The sequence below is a fragment of the Squalius cephalus genome, assembly GCF_949319135.1.
Source record: "Squalius cephalus genome assembly, chromosome: 5".
Classification (NCBI taxonomy): Eukaryota; Metazoa; Chordata; class Actinopteri; order Cypriniformes; family Leuciscidae; genus Squalius; species Squalius cephalus.
This window is the reverse complement of record NC_137126.1, coordinates 48,006,490-48,029,382: the sequence shown is the minus strand read 5'-3', so window position 1 is coordinate 48,029,382 and position 22,893 is coordinate 48,006,490. Positions and strand designations below refer to the sequence as shown.

Below are 22,893 nucleotides of genomic sequence, written 5' to 3'. Positions count from 1 at the left end.
TGTCCTTCTGCGTTCTCCATAACACGTAGTAATCCATGTAGGAAAAACACAGCATTTAACTTAAATTCATATTTGGCAAATACAGAAGCAAACCGAAACACAGTTCATTTTCCACAAAAGAAATACCCCAAAAAAGGTGCGTTCGAAATAAAATTTAAAAAACGACGCCAAACATGAAATCTCCAATCCGTCCATTTCTCATTTCTGTTTATCTACTAAAATATGCTTTAACGTTAACAGTCTGTACATCTACAGGGGCTCGTCGTCAACGAGACGCCCCAACAATTACATCAGGAAATAAAAAGCAGAATGGAGAAAAACAATGCTATCTGAAACTCACATTGTACAATTCTCAGGACTGACGTGGTGCGTTTAGCAGAAAACATCAGAAATAATACAAAGATGAGTGAAGGAACAACCAAATCGCCGTTTGGACTTGGGTTTACAGTGTTTTTGCTTTTTTTTTAACAGTGAGATATCGAGTTAAGGATACTGGTTATGAGACAATACCGAGATAGATCACCAATCTAAGGACAGACTTAAACCGAAGCGGTTCAGAATCGAGGCTGCAGTTTCTCCAAGGCCCAGTGGACATACAGAAGGCACTTTTAATGAAATTTAAAGTTGTGAAGGCAAGCCTTTTTTTAGTCATTTTTGGGGGATCTTGTCATTTGAATTGGACATAAATTTAAAAAGCCATCTCTAAAGTCAATATAAATTCAAAACTGACCATTCACGTCACGTTCCTGCTCTTTAATGATTGGTCCGTGCACATTATTACAATGTCATCTTAAAAATAAAGGCTCCAAAAGAGGGTTTTCACAGCAATTCCACAGAAGAACCATTTTTGGTTCCTCAAAGAACCTTTCAATGAAAAGCTCTTTGTGCAAAATAATTTTAAGAACCTTTTTCCACTTGTGGAATGGAAAGATTCTATTCCATTGATGTTAAAGGTTCTAAATGGAACCATTAATACCAATAAAGAACCTTTATTTTTAAGAGTGTATAATAACTTGAAATTACTTTGAAGATAATGCCATCTAGATCGCTCAGGCTATTGATTAATAAAAAAAAAAGGTCCTTTTCCCAATCCCTAATGGATAAACTCAATCTCTTGACACTGAATTGTCCTTTTTCACTCTAAAACACGTCACAGTACTCAAGTAAAACGGGTTGCAAAAGGTTTCATGTCGACTTTGATGGGAGAAACTGTGTTTCTGGCATCAACTTCTCTGCGTTGAATGTATAAAACCGACATAGCTCACACACGACTCGGGCGCTAATCTACAAATCCGATCAACTCTTGTAGAATTGAGCTGTGTAACTAACTACATTTCGATTCGTCCGCTCTGACCACTCAGGCTTGGCTGGTAACACTTAACGAAGATGGACCATATAGACAGAGACGTCAACCACAAAAGCATCATCAGTGCTGCTCAATACACAGTTTCCAATGAACGGTCAATAAATTAGGAAATAACATCATCATCAAGCCTTAGACTTCAGTTTGGGTAGAAGATACCGTTTTTAAATTGATGTGAATTAGTCTAACGCAAGACTGTGAGGGATAAAAATACAGATGTGTGTCCAAAAATCAGGTGTTTGTCTGAAAACAAAGGGAGGGAGTAATTTCAATGTCCATCACAACCTTATTTTCATTCACAAGTTCACTAAACTAATTCATCAGGGTGTTCATCTAACGTCACATAGCCGTTCGAAAACTGAAGCTAGCTCAACATCACCAGAAAACGTCGACGAGTAGCTTGACTCGTCCAATACTGGATTGGATAGTTGGTAAATTCAGATCAAGTTTTCATTGTGAACCAACAAAATAATGACTTTCAGCGTCCAACATGACAGCACAAGACATAGACGGGAGAAACTGGACATACTTGAACTCGAAATAAATTAAAAGAGGGACGAAAACCAGCAGGTTTTTGCCTCATGTGGACAATTCGATGTTGCATCATCCCAACAGCTGGAGACAAATACTGAGAGGTAGCGGTGAGAAAAAACAAATTACTTGTAATTTTGTAGGAAAGTCAAGGGTGACGGCGGGGAAAGGGGTTTATGGGTAACAGCAGAGGGGTAAATTACACAACAGTAGTACAGTAGATGTGATGTCACTCGTGCTACAACATAACAAATCTTCAATGAGACACAAAAATAAGAAACTATAGAGACAAGTTGAATTAAAATAGAGCTAAACTCGAACACAAAGGGTGGAAACCTGGGAGAGACTGACTAGTGTACTAACGAAACCAATAATGAAAGTATAAGTAGTTAACTCCAGGAACACACTGGTCTTTTCAATGGGAATTTGTCAGAATTTCCACAATTATGAGTTACTGACGAGTTCATTAAGGTTGAAGAATTTTTCAACGCTCTAAATTCTGAATTGTATGGTCGTTGACGTTATATAAATGCCTTCAGCAATACATGCGTAGATGAAGGGCTGGTTCACCCAATAACTAAAAACATGACGCTCATGTCGTTCCAAACCTGTAAGAGTTTCGTTCGTCTTCAGAACACGAATGAAGATCTCGGTTTACTCAATTTCTGAAAAGACACGGTCGCTTTATACGCCGAACGGATTGAGTTTAGGCTTTTATTCACATATAAACATTGATCAGCGAACATAAAACAGAAGGTCAACTGTACAGGTGAAACTCGAAAAATTATAATATCATGCAAAAAGTAAGTTTTTCTTAAAAGGTGAAACTAATATATTATATAGACTCATTACATGCAAAGTGAGATATTTCAAGCCTTTTTTTGTTATAATTTTGATGATTATGGCTTACAGCTTATGAATATTTCAAAAATTTGGGTTTTCATAGGCTGTTAGCCATAATCACCAAAATTATAACCCCAAAAAAAAAAAAAAAAAAAAAAAAAAAAAGGATTGAAATATCTCACTTTGCATGTAAATGAGTCTATATAATATATTAGTTTCACCTTTTAAGTTGAATTACTGAGAAAAATGAACTTTTTGCATGATGATATAATTTTTCCAGTTTCATCTGTACTTGCTTGTAATTTTCTGAAAAGACACGGTCGCTTAATACGCTGAACGGATTGAATTTAGGCTTTTATTCACATATAAACATTGATCGGCGAACATAAAACACTGGAAAATATAAATCATAAAACAGAAGCTCAACTGGAAAAATGAGAATATCATGCAAAAAGTTCATTTTTATCAGTAATTCAACTTAAAAGGTGAAACTAATATATTAAATAGACTATTACATGCAAAGTGAGATATTTGAAGCCTTTTTTGTTATAATTTTGATTATGGCTTACAGCTTATGAATATTTTCAAAATATCTGAGATTTTTTCATAAGCTGTAAGCCATAATCATCTAAATTATAACAAAAATATCTCACTTTGCATGTAAATGAGTCTATATAACATATTAGTTTCACCTTTTAAGTTGAATTACTGAAATAAATGAACTTTTTGCACGATATAAACATTTTTCCGAGTTTCACCTGTACTTGCTTGATGCGTGAGAATGAACCTCATTGGTTCTCGCATGCTTGAGCTTTCGTTCACCGCATCTGAAATCTCTCCGATGTCTCGATGAATGAAAGTCTTGCGGGTTTGGAGCGACGTGAGGGCGAGTAAATGACGACAGAATTGTCATTTTTGGGTGAACTACACATTTTACAGATGTCATTCAGACATTCAGAAGTGACTGCGTCGATTTGGTCGTACGAGAGCTGGCGAAGAAATAAATAAATCCTCGAGTCTGAAGACGACCGCTGGAAAGATTGCGGTCATTCATCTCATAATTACAGTAATTCCAACTGGACATGAATGCAGCATTTAATCTGGATCAAGACCCCCAACATAATGAGCACAAACGCATGAAGAATAACTCTCACAGTCGCTGTTGAAACACTCACTGGAAGTGACGGACATGCCGTGGATTGGGACTTTTTAATGTTTTTCGACGGTAAAACACAAACTAGTCTGGAATATTGCTTTGCGGCAGCTATTTACAGAACTGCGAAAACAAACAAATAAAAAAAAAAAGTAAAGTAGTCACAGATTAATCTGATCTACACACACACAGCTCACATTCTTGCGTGTTTTGAGTGGTCCTCTTCCAAAACAATAATAAACAATAAAAAAAAAAAAACTGTAAACATAAAAAATTACACTTTATTTGTCGTTTTCGTGGAATCATCTCTGCGAGCAGTACATTAGCCTCATGATCACTCGTGTTTACCCTTTATAAACCTTTAAATTCAGTCCCGCTGGAATCAGCTGCTCCCAAAGAGCAACGGGTTTTCCCAGTGGATTCAAGTAAACAGAATTTCTAAGTCTCACATTGTTTTCTCCGTTATTTTACTCCTCAGGGAAAGCACGCCTTCTTCCGTTTGTACTGAGTGGAAGTTTCCTAAGAGCTTTCTGACTGCGCTCTCTCTCTCTCTCTCTCGCGATCAAAGAAAAGAAAACCTCATTTTCATCTCAGGGAACAAAGAAAACCAACAAAAAATCAAAACGGACAAAGATTTGTGTTTCTGTTTTCCAATCCTTCCAATAAACCTGTGATCTGTGGCCCCTAAACTTACACGTTTTCTTTTCCTTGTTTAATTTTTTGTTTCGCTTAACACACACACACACACACACACACACACACACACACACACACACACACACACACACACACACACACACACACACACACACACACACAACAGAATGAACATTTGTTTGGAAGCAAGGTCTCCTGGTGGCAAGTCACAAATTTTCAGAGGTCACATTTTCCCCACGTGTTGGATGATTTGTTCTCCTTCTATACTTGTGTTGTGGTGGTTGTTGTTGCTGTGGTTGTGTGTGTCTAGTCCCGCTTGTCTTGGAGCTGCTGCTTCCAGGCCTCGTTCAAGTAAACCAGTCGCTTGTAGTTGAGCACAAACAAGATGAAGTTCAGTAGGTACGTGGTGACGCAGATGAAGCAGAAGTCCTTAAGGACGAAGTAGAGGATGTAGCCCAGGTACAGGGAGCCCATCACTGACGCGATGGAGGTGGTCATGAGAATCAGAGCGGCCATCGCACTGGCCGTCAAACCTACACACACACACACACACAGCAGTTAATGCACTGAAGCACTGCCACTGCATTCAATATAATAACCTTCACACATGATGGTAAGAATATGAAGATAAAAATGATGCAGCAAATTCATCATTAAATGTCCTTCAGCATTTAAAAGCTACATTCACAGAAACTATGTAATAACTAAAAGAATGCAATATACAAATAAACTGTTTGCATTATAAAATCAACTGCAAAAATCATTTCATAAAAAAAAGATTACTATTTTGTTATTTCTTCATTTTTTTAGTTATTAGTATATATATATTAGATATATATTATTAGTATAAATATATACATATATACATGCATATACACAAAATATTGAAATAATAATAGTAATAAACAATGTAATTCTTATAGAAAATCCACTATATAAAAAACGTAATTTCTTCATTTGTATAGTTATTTTAATGCCGTATTAGCAAAGACATATAATATAAAGACTTATTTAGTACACACATGCATATATGTGTAAATATACAATAAAATATGGGAATAATAATAAACAATATTCTTCTTACAACAAATTTTTTTTAAAATGTTATCAGTTGAATCACCGTAAAATAAACAAATTTCAGATTTCGAGTTTCTTTAAACACTAATAATTTCTCTATATCACACTGAAATCCAGATCTTGCTGGTGTGTTAGAAGAAAAGCCCAAGCCAAATGTACTCAACTCCTTCACTTGTCACTTCACATGCCAAAACAATGAATACTGAACGAATGACACGTATTGTCACTCAGGCTGTGTTTCTATTTCTGTAACGCACTGAGATTCTGCCTATGCACAGTGTTTCAAATCACACACTCATGAGCTTGCATTGCAGTTAGGATGATGCTTTAAAAGGTGAGTGCCTTCATAGACATGCAGCTAAAAGAGTGGGCGTGGCTTATGATGAGGGGGCGGGGCATTGTCTGGCTTGACCTTTCCTCCACTAATCATCGCTTGACCCCTTCGGAAAAGGGAACGTTTCTCCTGAACAGAGGGCATTCAACACACACACACACACACACACACACACACACACACAGTCTGGCTATTCATAGTCATGAAATTTCATTAGGGCAGAGCAGGACAAAAAGATCACACACACACACACACACACACACACACACACACACACACACACACACATTGACGCAGCAGACAAGGACAGGAGAGGGGAAGAGCTTCAGACACGCGTCTGAGATTCGGGTCATAGTGGAGATCAAGATTTCAGAAATGAAAAACATGTTCAAGTGTCTGTTGGTTCAAGGCTACACACAACACGAGGGATCTGTTGCAAAACCCAGTGAGCTCTACAGAGACGGCAGCCTTTAAAGGGACACTTTATAACAGAAATTAAATGTCATTTTTTTCCATCCATGTTTTAACTCATACATTAAACCTTATCTGACCAAAAAATGCAATACGTTTGTGAAAAGGAATTGTTCTATTTTCACTTGATTCATTGATTGAGTTGATGATAAATTTGTAATAAAGCATAAAACACAGAAATAACATGGAGTTTGGGAAAGAAATACAACAGATTTTATAGGGACCTATTATTGTTAAAGTATTAAATGATTAAATTGTTAAAGTTTTCTGATTAAATTGTTAAAGTTTTTTTATTAAACTTTAATTAAACAATTAAAGCAAGACACCACATGCGAATCTAGGATCTAATTTATCTTTTGAAAAATTGTATTACAAATTTTCTGAATTCTTGTTTAAAAATGAAGCATTTTGTCAATTAAATATAAAACTAATTGACATACATTTCCAGAATAGCAATCTGAACACTGGATAAACCCAGGTTCAAAATGCATTTCATTTTGTTGGTTCACTTTAAAAAAAACTTTTGCTGATAATTTACTCACCCCCATGTCATCCAAGATGTCCATGTCTTTCTTTCTTCAGTCGAAAAGAAATGAAGGTTTTTGATGAAAACATTCCAGGATTTCCCCCCATATAATGGACTTCAATGGGACCCAAACGGTTCAAGGTCCAAATGACAGTTTCAGTGCAGCTTCAAAGGGCTTTAAACGATACCAGACGATGAATAAGGGTCTTATCTAGCGAAACGATCGGTCGTTTCAAAAATAAATAAAGTTCAAGTTTTATAAGCACAAATACTCGCCTTGCTCTGTTCTGTGATGCGCGTTCGTGACGTCACGTAATACGCAATTACGTTGAAAAGGTCACGCTTGAAAAATTTCTGTCCTGAAGAAAATTTTCGTTTAGGCTTTTTAATATTAAAGCACCCAGGATCCGCACACGAAATGGGCATTTTAAACGATAAACTGACACAAATACATTTTAAAATGTGTATATGGTCCTCCTTCCGCACATTTGTAAGCACGTCAACTTGACCTTTTCAATGTAATTGCGTATTACGTGACGTCACGAACGCGCATCACAGAACAGAGCAAGGCGAGCATTTGTGCTTATAAAACTTAAACTTTTTTATTTATTTTTGAAATGACGATCGTTTCGCTAGATAAGACCCTTATTCATCGCCTGGTATCGTTTAAAGCCCTTTGAAGCTGCACTGAAACTGTCATTTGGACCTTGAACCGTTTGGGTCCCATTGGAGTCCATTATATGGGGGAAAATCCTGGAATGTTTTCATCAAAAACCTTCATTTCTTTTTGACTGAAGAAAGAAAGACATGGACATCTTGGATGACATGGGGGTGAGTAAATTATGTTTTTAGGAATACCAAGCAAATGATATGAACATCTTCAGAATATATAGGAAGGAATAAAAATGTGTGTTAAGATGCTGAAGTGGAGATTTCTGACTTTAATGATGATATGGATTGAAATTTAAAATCTACAGACACAAATAGATAGTCCAATAAAATAAACACTTAAATCTTTGGACATGTCATGAAAGCAAAACTTTTTGTTTTTGTTTGCCACAGGCAAAAAAAGTTTTTGCCTGTGGTTTCTTTCATTAAAATTTGGGTGTAAAAATTAAAACTGACTTGGTATTTGCCACAATACAGTCTTTAATTGCCACTTTAGAAGGTTTGGCCGTTCGTTTGAGTCACTGAACTAACAGCCTCTCCATTCATTCACGTGCCGATAAGAAAATAAGAAGAGAAACTGCACAGTAAATGTAAAACAGTTTAAAGGAAGTGCAAAACGATTCCTCGCTTGCAACCGTCCATCACTCAGAGAGCCGACTGCACACTGGCATTATGCAAATGTGTGAAGTGTGAAGAAAGACTTCAGTGTGTCCAGTTACAGAAGCACAATGAACCTGAGGACAGATCAGCAGAGCCAAACACGCAGAAGACCTTGAGTCAGCAAAGCCCACATGACCGCTGAGGAATGAAGAACGGCACATTATGAGGCAGGCGTGCGTGTAGGAATCAGTCAGGACTAGACATCCAACAACCCAGTCCTAGGGCTGCACAATATATCCAAATATCACAGATGTATATACAGGGTTCGTACACCTATTCCAAGGTCAAATTCAAGCACTTTCAGGGTCCATTTTAAAGCTTTTCCAGCACCTTAAACCACCGTAAATTACATACCAATACATAGTCAAAATGATTATTTAGTGTTTTTATCACATTAAAAGAGATGATGCTATAAACAGCCAAAATTGCTTCATAATAGCAGAAGGATCAGATATTTAAGCAAATCACAAGTTTTATTTTTCAAAATATATCACTAAGTAGATAATGCCTATGAATAATACTTTTCATTATATTAATGTCCAAATATTGCTAACCAGATAATGTGATTTTCAGGCTGTAAAACTGAAGTTATTTCAATGGCTTGCGCCGCGCGAGGACGTTTTGTTGCTGCGTCGACCAAAGCATTGGCGAGCTTGTGCGCACGTCTCACCATTAGGTCACCTGATGGAGTTTTTTCGGTTCCTTGCCACTGTTGCCTTTGGCTTGCTCAGTTAGGGATATTTTGGGAATATTTAATTTTATTTTATTAATCAATAAATTTCACTAGAAAAAAACCTTGTTGTATTATTTTAATTTAATACTGTGAAGCTGCTTTGATACAATCTGTATTGTGAAAAGCACTATACAAATATACTTGACTTGACGTCGTGGTCAAAGTTAAAGGGGTGCTATAATGCTCTTTTCACTAGATGTAAAATAAGTCTCTGATGTCCCCAGAGTGTGTATGTTAAGTTTCAGCTCAAAATACCCCACAGATATTTTTATATAGCATGTTAAAATTGTCACTTTTTAAGGGTGAGCAAAAATGCACCGTTTTTGTGTCTGTCCCTTTAAATGCAAATGAGCTGCTGCTCCCGGCGCAGGGGGGCGGAGCTACAACAGCTTGTGTCCTGAAAATTTCAAAAACTTTTTTTTGTTTAAGTTTATGTAGCTGATGTAGAGTTAACTATCTTCTAGTCATTGATTAGCAAATTCTGACATGATAATCTATAAATCGTGTTCCGGGGGCGGGGTTTATGTAAATTTTAGGGTTAGTGATGTCACTAACCCGGGAGGAATGTGGTGTAGTCTCTACCAGCCGTTTGTTGTAGTCCTTAAAAAGTGATTTCTTTAAAAGCAAATATCTCCCTTTGCTTTGAACTTTGAGCGTTTTAACTTTGCAGATGTTGTTTATGCTCAAACAGCAACATTACACACTAACTAAAGTTAGAAAAATCAAATCATAATCAACCACCTCTTTAAAAATAGTTCAACTTTTCCCGCTGCGCTCTGTGACAATTAACCGCGCGGCCAATAAAAACGGGGCATCCAAACAAGCGCGGAAATCAAAATGAAAACTCCGCCTACTTTTGCTCTGGCCAGCGTAGCACAAATCGCTCTGTATCTGAAGGGCTACATTTTATTTCTCCATTTAATAAACAAACTATTCAGTCAGATAGGTATTTGTTGTGAAAGAACTAGTTACAATTTCTTACTAGTTACTTTTCAAACCTTGAAAACACAACATCAAAATTCAAGCATTTTCAAGGATTTCAAGCACCCGTACGAACCCTGTATATATCGTGATATGCATATCGCAACGGCTTGCAATAACGGGTCATGAACTAAAGACAAAGAGAAAATCACTCGCTGCTCTCGGCTGAATAACTTTAAAGGAGAACTCCGGTCAATTTTAACATTGAGCTCATTTTTTTGTACATTTGGAGTGCTGTCAGTACAGAGAACAACGACAAAAATCGGTGTTGCCTACACCGAGTTATTCTATTTTTAAAATTTGCACCCTGTTGACTTCAATGGGGCAAGTACTAAACCTGCTTTTAGGCTCTTAACATCCTTGATGTGTCATTACAAGTGCACAGAAAATGTGAGTGATTCCTTCAGAGTGAACACGAGTGAGTCTGACTGCAGTAGATGTGAAAGATAAGTATAAAAATTATGTTATTTAAGCCAGCGCAAATACCTTTGTTTACATCCTGTTTTTCGGTTGAAGTCCAAAGTAGTCGATTGCCGAGTTCACGCGCGTGATCATAGGTATTAAACCTATGCGTGTGAACTCTGCAATCGACTACTTTGGACTTCACCCGAAAAACAGGATGTAAACAGGTATTTGCGCTGGCTTAAATAACATAATTTTTATACTTATCTTTCACATCTACTGCAGTCAGACTCACTCGTGTTCACTCTGAAGGAATCACTCACATTTTCTGTGCACTTGTAATGACACATCAAGGATGTTAAGAGGCTAAAAGCAGGTTTAGTACTTGCCCCATTGAAGTCAACAGGGTGCAAATTTTAAAAATAGAATAACTCGGTGTAGGCAACACCGATTTTTGTCGTTGTTCTCTGTATTGACAGCACTCCAAATGTACAAAAAAATGAGCTCAATGTTAAAATTGACCGGAGTTCTCCTTTAAGCTTTAATAAGAATCAGTATATATTTAACTCATTCAGTGAAAACTAAGCAGCGTTTTATTTTTACATTTGATTATTCAGTTTGTGTTGTTAAATAACCCTAATGTAGGATAACCTGAACCCCACTGATGTTAAAATAACACTTATGTTTCAGTAAAACACTGATGTTCACTTTCAGAAGTTGTAGGGATGATTTCTCGTCACAAAAAGAATGTGAAACGTGAAATTTTATAGATATTTTAGATATTAAAGTTTATTATACACGCTTTAATCATTATCGTATCGAATATCGCATTATTTAATGAGTTATCATCACATATCGCACTTTTCTTCAGTATGGTGCAGCCCTATCCAGTAGCCGATTAGTCAACTAGTGTCTCTAGATTTGTTTAGCTTTAAATGTTTGTGGTGGTTTTTAAAGGGGGATGTCTTTACAGAAAATATATTTCACATTCCCATTATCATGGATTACAACGACTGATTGTTTAGCGCAAATTCAGGTCGTGGTAATTTCATTGAATCTCACCAAAAAAAACCAAAACATGTCTAGGTCATATTTCATCCCAGAAGCAAAAAGATTATTTTAGGATCATACGGTTTTTGAAATGGCAACATAATTTTTCATGCCAAAATTATGACATCCCTATTAGACAACCGTGGCAAAGTTAGACATCCCTATGGAGAAACTGAATGCAGTTTTTACTTTGACTTTTTGCACTCTGTTAACAACAATGTTTTAATAGTTTCACTTATGATAATTATATACCCAGACGAGGGGAATAAGAAACATAAGAGAAGCTGAGTAACTCAAACACATAGTCTGAGACGTTTGCCTAACAATCTGTCAAGAGAGGAGATTGGCGCGTAAGAGTCGTGGGGTTAAACTAAGGTTGTGAATGTTTGACATGTGCTTTATCATTGAAACGCCTGGAGATTTACAGGCATGCACAAGTGTGGGCGTTAATTCTGTGAGGCCGCTTTAGATTACACACATTAAAGTTCCTACTATTATGGAAGCATATGGGTAGCAATATTCAATTTGAAATGTAATATGTAAAATGGCAATGCATTTCTGTATTTAAATTTACATTTTCCATTACATTTGTGCAACGTTTGGTGCAAAATTAAAATAATTCAATTATATAATTTACATTTGCTATTTCATAAAATAGTTTTAATATGTAAATTGAATACATATTTTAACGCTTTATAAGTTGCAAACTTAAAATGAAAATGTGATATATTTAATATGTTCAAGCAAAAACTGCAGCAAAATGATCATTTAAATGTTATTTTTCTTAATTGCATTTACACTCAGTTAAGACACTTGCGATTGCATTTTTCATTAAATGTCCCGCAATGAATGTCAACTTTGCAACTTATAAAGCGTTAAAATATGTATTTAATTTACATATTAAAACTAGTGTATGAAATGGCAAATGTAAATTATATATTTAATTTTTCATTTTGCACCAACATTGCACAGACGTAATGGAAAATGTAAATTTAAATACAGAAATGCATTGCCATTTTACATATTGCATTGTCATTTGCATATTACATTTCAAATTGAACATTGCTACATATACTATAACCTGAGACGCTGGAACGTCCCTTACAGTATCAGTCTCAATCCTGTTTCAGGAAACGATACGAGTAAACTTTCATCTCTGGCTAATACCAGACGCTGTAACACTGCACAAACTGATGTGAACTATCAGGTGTTTCACAAAAACACCTAGACGGAGACAGGAATGTTATCACCTACGAGTTTCAACATAATTCCCACACTAGTAAATGTAGTTTAAGGGGCTGGAAAACATCATGCGTGTTCTTGTGTTTAAATTATGGCTGATAGATTATGGGAAAAATCGTAATTTAACACCATTGGATACTTCACCTATTTTTTTATTTGATTATTTATTTATTTATTTGTCTTTTTATCAGTGGATGTCATTGATATTTGAATGTATAATTCAATTGAAAAACAAAAACGTTTAAAAAAATAAAAAAATAAATTCGTAATTGACCAATTCGACACCGTAATAATGAACCATTGACTTTGGAAGCCACCCATTTTATTTTTTATTTTATTTTTTATTGTCTTTTTATCAGTGGATTTCATTGATATTTGAATATATAATTCAACTGAAAAACATAAAAACGTTTTAAAAAATCGTAATTCAACACCACTGACTTTGGAAACAGCACCTGTTTTTTATTTTATTTAGTTTTTTTTTTTTTTAGGTTTTTTTTTATTATCTTTTTATCAGTGGATTGCATTGATCTTTGAATATATAATTCAACTGAAAAACATAACATTTATGATATCAAATTAAATAAGATCACCTATGTTGCACTTCCACAACCTACTGAAAACTACTAAACACCACAATAGTTTTATCTCAATTATCTTGTTTTCATAATTGTCAAAAGTCAAAATCAAGTCAAGTACTTTTATTTGTATAGTGTTTTCACATACACACTGTTTCAAAGCATGATGTTAATGTTTATAATATCTTCATGCCTCAGTTGCATTTATCAGATTTGGGCGATAATATGGTTTATATTTTGCGACGATACAAGCAGTTTATATACGCTCTACGTGATACCTTATGTATCAATATACAAAGGGCGGGCGATAATACATTTTGCAACGATATAAACAAGCGGTTGAGAAATTGTGAGTGAAAATAGCCCTAGTTTAAATACAGCTACACTGAGTAAAAAAAGTGCACGCAATGACCAAAGACATTCATCAGAGACCAATAGACACGTTAGTTTGAAATATCAAGATTCTGGCCATAAAGTAACATTTATTATGACATATACTTTCTAAACTGGTGCATCCTAGAGATGCGCGGTTGGCGGTTACAGCCGCAGATAACTCGCGGATCGGGTTGACGAAAAATAATACTTTAATTAAATTCGGGCGGGTGGCGGTTGAACAAATCAAATGATTGCTAGGCCTTCTGGTATAAAATGAATTGCACTGTCTCTTCCCATGCAGTCAAACTTAACGTGAGTCTTCAGAACAGGCTCGTCCTGGTCGTCACCCTGACAGAGTGTAGAGTTCATAAGCCTATAATGTGAATGACTTATTTTATTCGAGCTTTCTTTCTTTCTTTTTGCAAAAAAACTTAAGTGCAATAGGCATTAATTAGTAGTAGGCTAAATAGCAGCATGTTGAAATGATGTGCCAAATTGCGTTTATTTATTACAATGATGAAATTGTACAGTAGCCTAGTCAGGTAAGGTCAAGTCTGCCGATGTGCGTTTTATTTAGGCTATTTATTTATTTCTGTTCCCTGTGTGCCGATCGGAGACGGAGTTCACTGCTGATATTCTGGGGATACAACATAGCCAATAGATTATACTAGTAGGGACTTTAGCCTTTAAATGTCCCATATTGTACACCTTTCTGAAGTTTTATTTTAGGTTTTGATGTCCTTAAAGCTCCAATATGTAATATTTTTCACCACAAGAGGGCGCAGTTTCCAACAATAACAAAGGCGAAGCTTGATGACGCTATGAAGGAGGTGACGATGGGAGATGACGTTTTTAATGCGTTTTCACCATCTAGCGATGTATCTAAATGGAATTAATGAATCATGATCACGGATGAGGTAATTTATTCGTTTTTGTATTACCTGTATGTCTGATCGTATTATTTTATGTCAAGTTCAAGTTGGAGATCTGTTGGGTCTGAGATCTCAAGTTCAAATAAAAAATCTTTGGAGACTTTTGAGATATTGTAAGTACACAACTGGAGGAAATATATCACACTGTGCAAGTTATTTTCAGAAATTTTATTACAAAATTGTTACATATTGGAACTTTAAGAATATATATTTGCGGTTTAAGTACCAAAAAACCATCTCAATATATTTTTACAGCTCCTTTCTCAGGAGCTCTGCCAAGAATAGAACTAATTAATATTCATGAGCCTCTCTTCTGATTGACCTGTTGTTTTCTGAGTGACCCACCATTGGTGGGGGTGGTGACTGAGTAGTTCTGACATACGGAAGTCACAACGGCTCGTGAAAAGGCACGGCTACCTTGAAAAAAGCCAGTCCGTTTTGACAATATGGGACCTTTAAATATCTTTGCTGCATTGGATCAGTATCATTTCTAGAACAGGCAAAAGCTTTCTAGCCTCGCGGCTCGTGTCAGCAGCGCCTTACATCGCCCATAGACCTTAAAACAATAAGGTGTGGCTTTGAAAATTGGTCAAAAAACGTTGGTACGGACGGATGATGAGTTTTGTGATGCGGTTGCGGATGAAATAATAGCCATCTCTAGTGCATGATCCCTATAAAGTACCTGTTCATGTGAAACAGTGGCATTATCTGCAGATCAGTGCGGTTTATGATGTTCTTACCTAGTAACAGCTGAAAGACATAAAAGAAAATTCCATAGACACTGTTTGGCTGGTTTACTGCACTGTCGTTCCCAAAAATGGATCCCAACAGTCCAAATCCTCGACCCCATCTAGAGAGAAGATGAAAACACAACAGAAAGAAACCGTAAAAAAAGCAGAAGTTGAAAGCAGACAACATGAGAGAGAAGAACTAAAAATATATAATGATATCTTAGCGCTCTGGGCTCCTCTTGGGAACACAAGAACATTAAGACAGAATATTTGGCCTAAATCAAAACTATACAATGATCAAGGCAGCAGTTTCCGTTTATTGGTGCGAACAGAGATTTCTGACCCAAATTGTTTGAAATTACACCAACAAAGGAGAAATGTGGTGGTTTCCAGTCACATCCAATTCCAGCATTTGCAGTCCAAACACAGCAAACATAAACATTGGGTAAAATAGCCAATTTTAACTGCATTCATTATATTTGCTACTTTTAAGTATGCAAGTGACATCAAGTATGTAAAAACATTTCTCTTGGATTTATTTTTTCCACCAGGCTCATCGCAAGGTGTTTTCTAATTTGAAAAAGGCTGATTTCTTCCCTTTTGTCAAATAGATAGAAAACTTCAACACCCATAATGCACTGGGCATGTTGCCGTCCAAGGCCACGCCCACCAGTCTGCTATTGATACGCTTAACGGACTCAAATACCGCCTTGCTTTAGTAGGAAACACTTCTTAGCAAACTTTTAGTCTTAATGCTGTCGACTTGTTCCCAGATGCAAGAATTCGAGATCGTATTTACGGGTTAAACGCACATGTACGCCACCACCATGTCATGAATACAAGTGGGAAGCTCGGGATTTTCTTTAAGTCCCGATCTTTACGAGTTGAGGGCGTGTCAGTGAGAAACATGGAGGAATACCACAATACTTAAAGGTATTTAGCAGTGATATTATCAGACTTTTCTATTTACAGTGAAGTAAGCTTATTGCCTACACAATATGTGACCCTGGACCACAAAACCAATCACATGGGTACATTTTTTGAAAGCTGAATAAATAATCTTTCCATTGATGTTATGGTTTGTTATGATAGGACAATATTTGGTCGAGATACAACTATTGTAAATCTGGAATCTGAGGGTGCAAAAAAAAAATTCAACATTGAAAATCGGCTTTAAAGTTGTTCATTTATGTTCACAATTGTGTTGCATTCACTCACAAAAATGTGGTTGTTCTGCCCGAGCAAAATTGCGTTCAGGTAAGAAAGCTGTTGTTGTAGTGTTAAATTTTTACCATAATGTTGTTTAAAAAGTAGACAAAGTATGATATCATTTTCAACCTATACTTACAATAACTCTTCTGTTAATAACCCTCTGATGATCCGACTGTCCGTGGGCAGGGATGCAAAAATGCAGAAGTATAATCTGTACATTTACATTTATGCATTTGGCAGATGCTTTATCCAAAGCGACTTACATTGCATTTCAAAGTATTTACATTCTTATCAGTTCTTTCCCTGGGAATCGAACCCATGACCTTGGCGTTTGCAAGCGCCAGTGCTCTACTGTTTGAGCTTCAGGAAAGCTTCTGTCTGTCGAAGCTGTCAAAAGTCAGGTAAAACGCATCACCACCCGGCGGACTTTTGTTGACAAATAAATGTGAATTTCTCGGTCAAGGTATCACGTAGAACGAGTAAACATTGTTCATTTACATATACTACCAACACAATGCAAAGCGGGTTGAAAATTGACTAAGTTACACTTTAAGAGTAAACTTGAACGTAGCAACTGATTCATATGGGTCTGACTCTGAAGTGTTGGAAAATAACCCTGAAAAAGGCGTATAACAGCACTTCAGCTTCATAACTTCCTTCCAATGTGTTCATCAAAGAGCCAACCGTGCCAAACACCAGAGGTCTTGCCCAATCTCTTCCATATGTCATGATCACACATGAGTAATAATGCAGTACAATCATCAATCTGTTTCTAGCAATATTGCATCAAAGCTTCAGTGTCTCCAACACAACAAAAAATATCACGATTATTAGCAGGCAAAGTCTGCATACCAGACATGCGTAATACATTTTTCACTTTTTCGAGACGTCTAATGCTCACCCACCGACTCTACTCTCAAAACATGCAAAGACAACTGAAGGATTGTGGAAGAATAACTGGAACAAGAAGCATGTTTTCCACTTCACTGTCCATAGGCATTTTAAAAGATTCCTCAATAATTAAGTCTAAGCCTTCAACCAAACCAACCAGCTCAAAGATTAATAAATTACAGCATTGCAATGTTACAATGTTGATTAGAATAAGAAAAAGTGCAAAATAAGAAAAAAGGTTGAATTATTTGATGAGTGAATGAGCCACAATGGAATCACAAACAACTGTACAAAATAAAAATATATGTAGTTATTGATTATGAAACAATAAACAATGTAACAGCATAAAACAATAGGAAATAAACAATGACAATCTAACAATATAAAACAATCAAACAAGAAATATGTAGCATATAATTAGTTGGCCTATACATAGCAATTACATAAGCTTGATCACCCACAATGCTTCATGGGATTGGGCGTTCTCTGAAAAGCTCTTTTAAAATGACGTTCATTGCCAAGGTAACAGTGATTTCTCTGATTGGTGGATCTCTGCAGGATTATGGGGTAGTCTAGTTCCTCACTGGGATTTTGCCTTTTAATAAAAATGATTTCTTGAAGTTAAGATCACTAGGACTTGTGGCTTGTACATCATCAGGTCCCAGTCTCAGACGTCACGCACACAAACCGTTGAACATCTGATGCATAAGGCACACAAAATTGGAAACACTTCAGGAGTTTCAAAGTCATTATCTGATTGGTTGAATTCAACAGGATTTCCGGGAGACGTGTGTGTGTCGCTTTCGTTAACGTTCTGCCTGGAAACAAAGCCGTTGTGATGCCAAACTAGCCTGGTAATACCAGACTCTGCTACTTCACTTTGCTTCGTAGAGAGAGTCTGGAATAGCATAATAGAGAAGTGTTTTCTCTCTCGCGGGGGGGCGCTTGTCTGAAGTTTAAAATCATTGGTTACCCGTAAGCCAATCACATAACGTTTGGTTATGGCGTGTGTTATGCGCAGGCTCAGCCGCATCTAACTTCCACTGTAAACACATGTATGATGCAAAAACTAAACCATCGAGCGAAATACCGGAGTGAACATGGCTGTGAACGACTTTTGCAGATTATGTGAAGTAAATCTACGCAAGTACGCATCCACCACGGTACAATCAGCGTCTACGTCACGGCTCTCAGCCCGCCCTCTGTTCGTTGATTGGCCCGGCTGTTTTCAGGCCGGTGGAAAACTGAAAGATACGCTGCTATCTCAGACTGACTACAGGAGCGAAATGAAATTAGCGGAAGTAGGAAGTCTGACGTAGTCAGGCTAATGCCAAACCCCCTCATGGAAAAAGAAAGTTGTTGTTTATAACTGCGGTAATGAGCATTTATCAGGATCAACTAAACACTGGATTTTCAATTATGTGAAGCATGTGAAGTTAAAGCAACACCAAAGCACTTTACCTCTTCGGTCCCCCTACAGGTTGGAAGCGGAATTGTCCATTACCGCTGTCGTAAATAATTTAGCCTACCGTCGCACACATGCTATTTGTTTATCCAGCACTGGCTTTGGAAATAACGATGTCCACAGAGAAGGTAGAGTATGTTGCATGATTTTATGAAAGTATGATGTATTGCGACATCAGAAACGGATATTTTGTATATAGGCTCCACCTATCGGCTATAGTAACGCTTGCCGTAAAGCAAGTCAAATTTGTAGTTTTCTTATGCCTCATTTGAACTACAGATCCGCTACCCGATCTGGCATAGTGCGGTTATAGCCGATAGAGGGTCGCAAAGCGAACGCAGAAGTGCCGTTCACCCTGTTACGAGTTGATGAACCACTGAAACCATTTTGGAAACATTATTTTAAGGTACAAAAGAATCTTTGGTGTTTCTTTAACACCATAAACTCTGCAAAATACATCCAAGAGTTTTAAACGCCGGCCTTTTATTGTTTGTAGGGACATCAAATTGACATTTTCACGCCCGTAAACACGACACTGAACAAAACGAACTGTGATTGGTTGCTTTACATGTCAGTCAGACGGCCTCTTCGAAGTTATTGGCCAATGAAAGATGCGATGGAGTCCAGACCTTCTGTCATCAGCCTGAAGATCAAGCTACACGAGAAAAGCTTTGTACATTACTGTTAAAAATCAATTTCCTTATGGAGAAAATAAATTGGATTTTTACTTCCAGAGCACAATTTTTGCTCTCTTTAATGACCTAGTCAATTCAATTTCTGAAACCAATACATGCATCAAAATAATGCTGTTCTAGTGTCTGTATTTCAGGTTTGCTGCACAATTCCACTATACTATGAACTTTAAATACAAGAGTTCACTGGTCTGAAACTGCAAACAAGCTACGTGCATTGAGTCATTAGACTATCTTTGGTTCGTCTGGCAACTCCAATCGAGATTAGATATAATATATACTCCTCTTACAGCATAAAATTACATCTTTCTCCTGCAGAAACACTTAGAAATCCTTCCACAAACCTTTAGACAGGAGCGCAGTGAAGACTCAATGATCAACGCTGTGTGGATTCCCAACAGAGTGGCGAGACATATACACCTAGCAAAAGATCTCTATCATGTAAAGCCAGTGAGTTCTGCTGCACATTAAAGTCTTATAAATGCTGGTTCCCTTTAAGAGCGAGACCTTAAGCCTGATTATGTAACGTTCCTGAAAACCTTCACCCAGCTGGGAGTTTTGTTTGGTTGTTTTCCCTGTTGAACACCAGGAACGTCCCTCTGTGAGCAAATACCCATAGGCGATTTCATAAACTTAGATATGCTAATACACAGCTTTTGTATCTCTTTAACTCTTTAACTTGATGGTAATTAAAAAGGTGACTATGATATATAATGATGTCCTATTTATCTCGGTGATGAGTGGGCACATCTACAGATCCACAGATAAAGCCGGAGACTCTATTAATACCAGATCCCTGCAAGACACATGAAGCACATCCAAAGCTGTCATCATCTCGATGAGCGAAAGAACCACACTGAATTATCAACAAAAAAATCATCCCTTATGACAGCTGATCTATGCTGATATGATTTTGGTAAGCATGTGGTGGTTTGTTTTCACAAAACAAATGTTGTTTTCCTGAAAGTGTGTGTGTGTGTGTGAACTTCACATGACTCCTGACAACCATATCAGCATCTTTTTTTCCCTCAACAAGTTGCTCAAAAAAAAGTGGGCTTGTTATCGCTGAATAAATGGGAAAAACTATGCTTTTATTTAAATTGATTATCATATATATATATATATATATATATATATATATATATATATATATCTCAAATGAAGGATGCACCCTCACACGTTATCATTACATTATCATTATTACTTTATTCCTTTATTCTTATCGGAATAAACTATGATATTATCATAGTTTATACCATACAAATAAAGTAAGCACTAAAAATAATTGCTAAACCACACCATTAATGGTCAGATCATGTGTGAGGGTGTATCCTTCAGTAGTAAAATCAGGAACTGACTCCTCATAAATAAACCACACTGATTTCAAAGGTTACTAAAACAAAGTTGAACACAGATCATCATCAAACCAATCCACTTCTTCAGCCATATACACCAATAACACATTTAAACGTCACACTCAAAACATGAAGAGAAACAAATATGTTATGAAACTGATGACAGGTATGAAACAGCCTGTTGTACTCATATAAGGGATGTGCTGTCAAGTTAGCTGAAGATGCTTATAAATAAATGAGTGTCTTTGATTTCACCCCGAGACCACAATTTACTTATATTTATTCTCATAAATAAACGCATATGAAATAATGTGCGTATTATTACAACATTCACCGCACTGATATTGAACTCATTCACTCACTAGCGCGGTTAGCATTAGCTGCTATCGCACTGTGTTTGTGTTTCACAAGACAAAAGCCACATTCAAATACAGCTTTAAAAGAAAGTCGTTTCATTTATATCTAGATGTATGGCCTACACCAATAAGCTTTTCAAGAAAACACCTTAAATATAAGACTAATATTTCTATTTGATAAAATTCTCATTCAGTAAGGCGGCCCGGAGCGACTCTCCGGCTGTGTCTCAAAACCAACCGAAACCCCCTATCTAGACAGTACTTTCAGCTCTTCAAACGCGAATTTAAACTGTGAAACGCCCCTAAAATTAACTAAAAAGAAACAAAAGGGGTCGAAATGTTGTTTTCGAGCGCTCAAACGCACCTATGACAGACACACACGTTGTCTATGTAGGGAACTCGCTAGGTTTTGACACACTGTCCCTCTCTCTCTCACCTGGACGTGAAGACTTTGGAGCAGCTGATGGAGCTGCTCAGGTCGCACATGGCGCGGTAACTGGCGTCGCGAGTCTTTTCCCTCTCCACATGGAAAGCGTACAGGGATATCAGGATTCCTGAGAGACACACGAGAAGCCGGACTATCCGCTCCCAGCGAGGGGTGGACACTCGCAAGACGGGCGCCGCCATTTTTTCCCGGCCTAAGCACGAACGCGCGCAGCCTCCCCTGCCTCAACCGTTGGGCGCGCGACGTGGAAAAGCGTCGGGACGTGTCATCAGACCATGGAGGCGTGGCTTTAGTTGAATATGGGCGTGGTCTGTTCGGCAGTGCTTGTGTCTATCAAGCGTCTCGCCATTCTTGTGTTAGTGGGGGCTTTTATAATAGAATAAAATGCAGGGCGTCTTTGTGTGGCCCTTTGCACTCTGATTACACACCCGCATGTTGTAAAGGCGGGTATACAGAGAGAGAGAACTTTTGATTAACTTACAAAATATTAAATTCAAAATTGCTTTATTGGCATGAGGGCGTAGATTTGGTTTGAACATTGGGGGGGTTGAAAAATTATTCTGCATATTTTTCATGTGATCATGGTATAAATATTGGGGGGGTTGTAATGCATAGATTTAAATATTGGGGGGGTTATCTCCCCCCTAACCCCCCCACAAACTACGCCCCTGCATGACTGTAAATAACACAATATTGCCAAAGCTTGGAATACATAGAATGATAATTAAAACATAAAAATAATAGAAGAAAATATTATAACATAACTTAAATTTCTATAAACAGTGTAACAAATTAGAACGTGTGAACATTTGATAGTTTTAACACACAAATACACACATTACTGAGGGTCACTGTGGTGGAGAGTAGGGAAACTTTATACACACACACACACACACACACACACACATATATATATATATATATATATATATATATATATATATATTAGGGCTGTCAAAAGATTAATCGTGATTAATCGCATCCAAAATAAAAGTTTGTGTTTACATATATGTGTGTGTACTGTGTATAATTATTTTGTATATATAAATACACACACATGCATGTATATATTTAAGAAATATTTGCATACATATACTGTATATATATTTATATAGTTTATATTATATATAAATATAATTTTTTTATATATAAATAACAAATTTTTCTTA

At 36.8% G+C, this 22,893-nt stretch overlaps 1 protein-coding gene across 2 annotated transcripts; it reads right to left on the bottom strand.

Moving 5' to 3' along the window:
• Positions 1–768: 768 nt before the first annotated feature.
• Positions 769–21,983, bottom strand: vkorc1l1 (vitamin K epoxide reductase complex, subunit 1-like 1). Of its 2 annotated transcripts, none has more exons than XM_079872839.1 (5): positions 21,716–21,983; positions 15,318–15,427; positions 4,683–5,080; positions 906–4,618; positions 769–864 (listed from the first exon to the last, which is right to left on the bottom strand). In XM_079872839.1, exons 1-3 carry the CDS (start codon positions 21,904–21,906, stop codon positions 4,854–4,856), a joined length of 528 nt encoding a protein of 175 aa, XP_079728965.1. In that variant the 5' UTR covers positions 21,907–21,983; the 3' UTR covers positions 769–864; positions 906–4,618; positions 4,683–4,853. The 2 variants fall into 2 exon arrangements, with proteins under 2 accessions (XP_079728965.1, XP_079728966.1); XM_079872840.1 differs by having other exon boundaries at positions 4,687–5,080.
• Between the last annotated feature and the right edge of the window lie 910 nt (positions 21,984–22,893).

Excerpts from the sequence above, each read along its gene's own strand:
- vkorc1l1 (XM_079872839.1), bottom strand. The coding sequence starts at position 21,906 with ATGGCGGCGCCCGTCTTGCGAGTGTCCACCCCTCGCTGGGAGCGGATA. Across the intron at positions 15,428-21,715 it reads TCCAAAGTCTTCACGTCCAG|ATGGGGTCGAGGATTTGGAC; the intron begins GTGAGAGAGAGA and ends TCTTCTCTCTAG. Across the intron at positions 5,081-15,317 it reads TGTCTTTCAGCTGTTACTAG|GTTTGACGGCCAGTGCGATG; the intron begins GTAAGAACATCA and ends GTGTGTGTGTAG.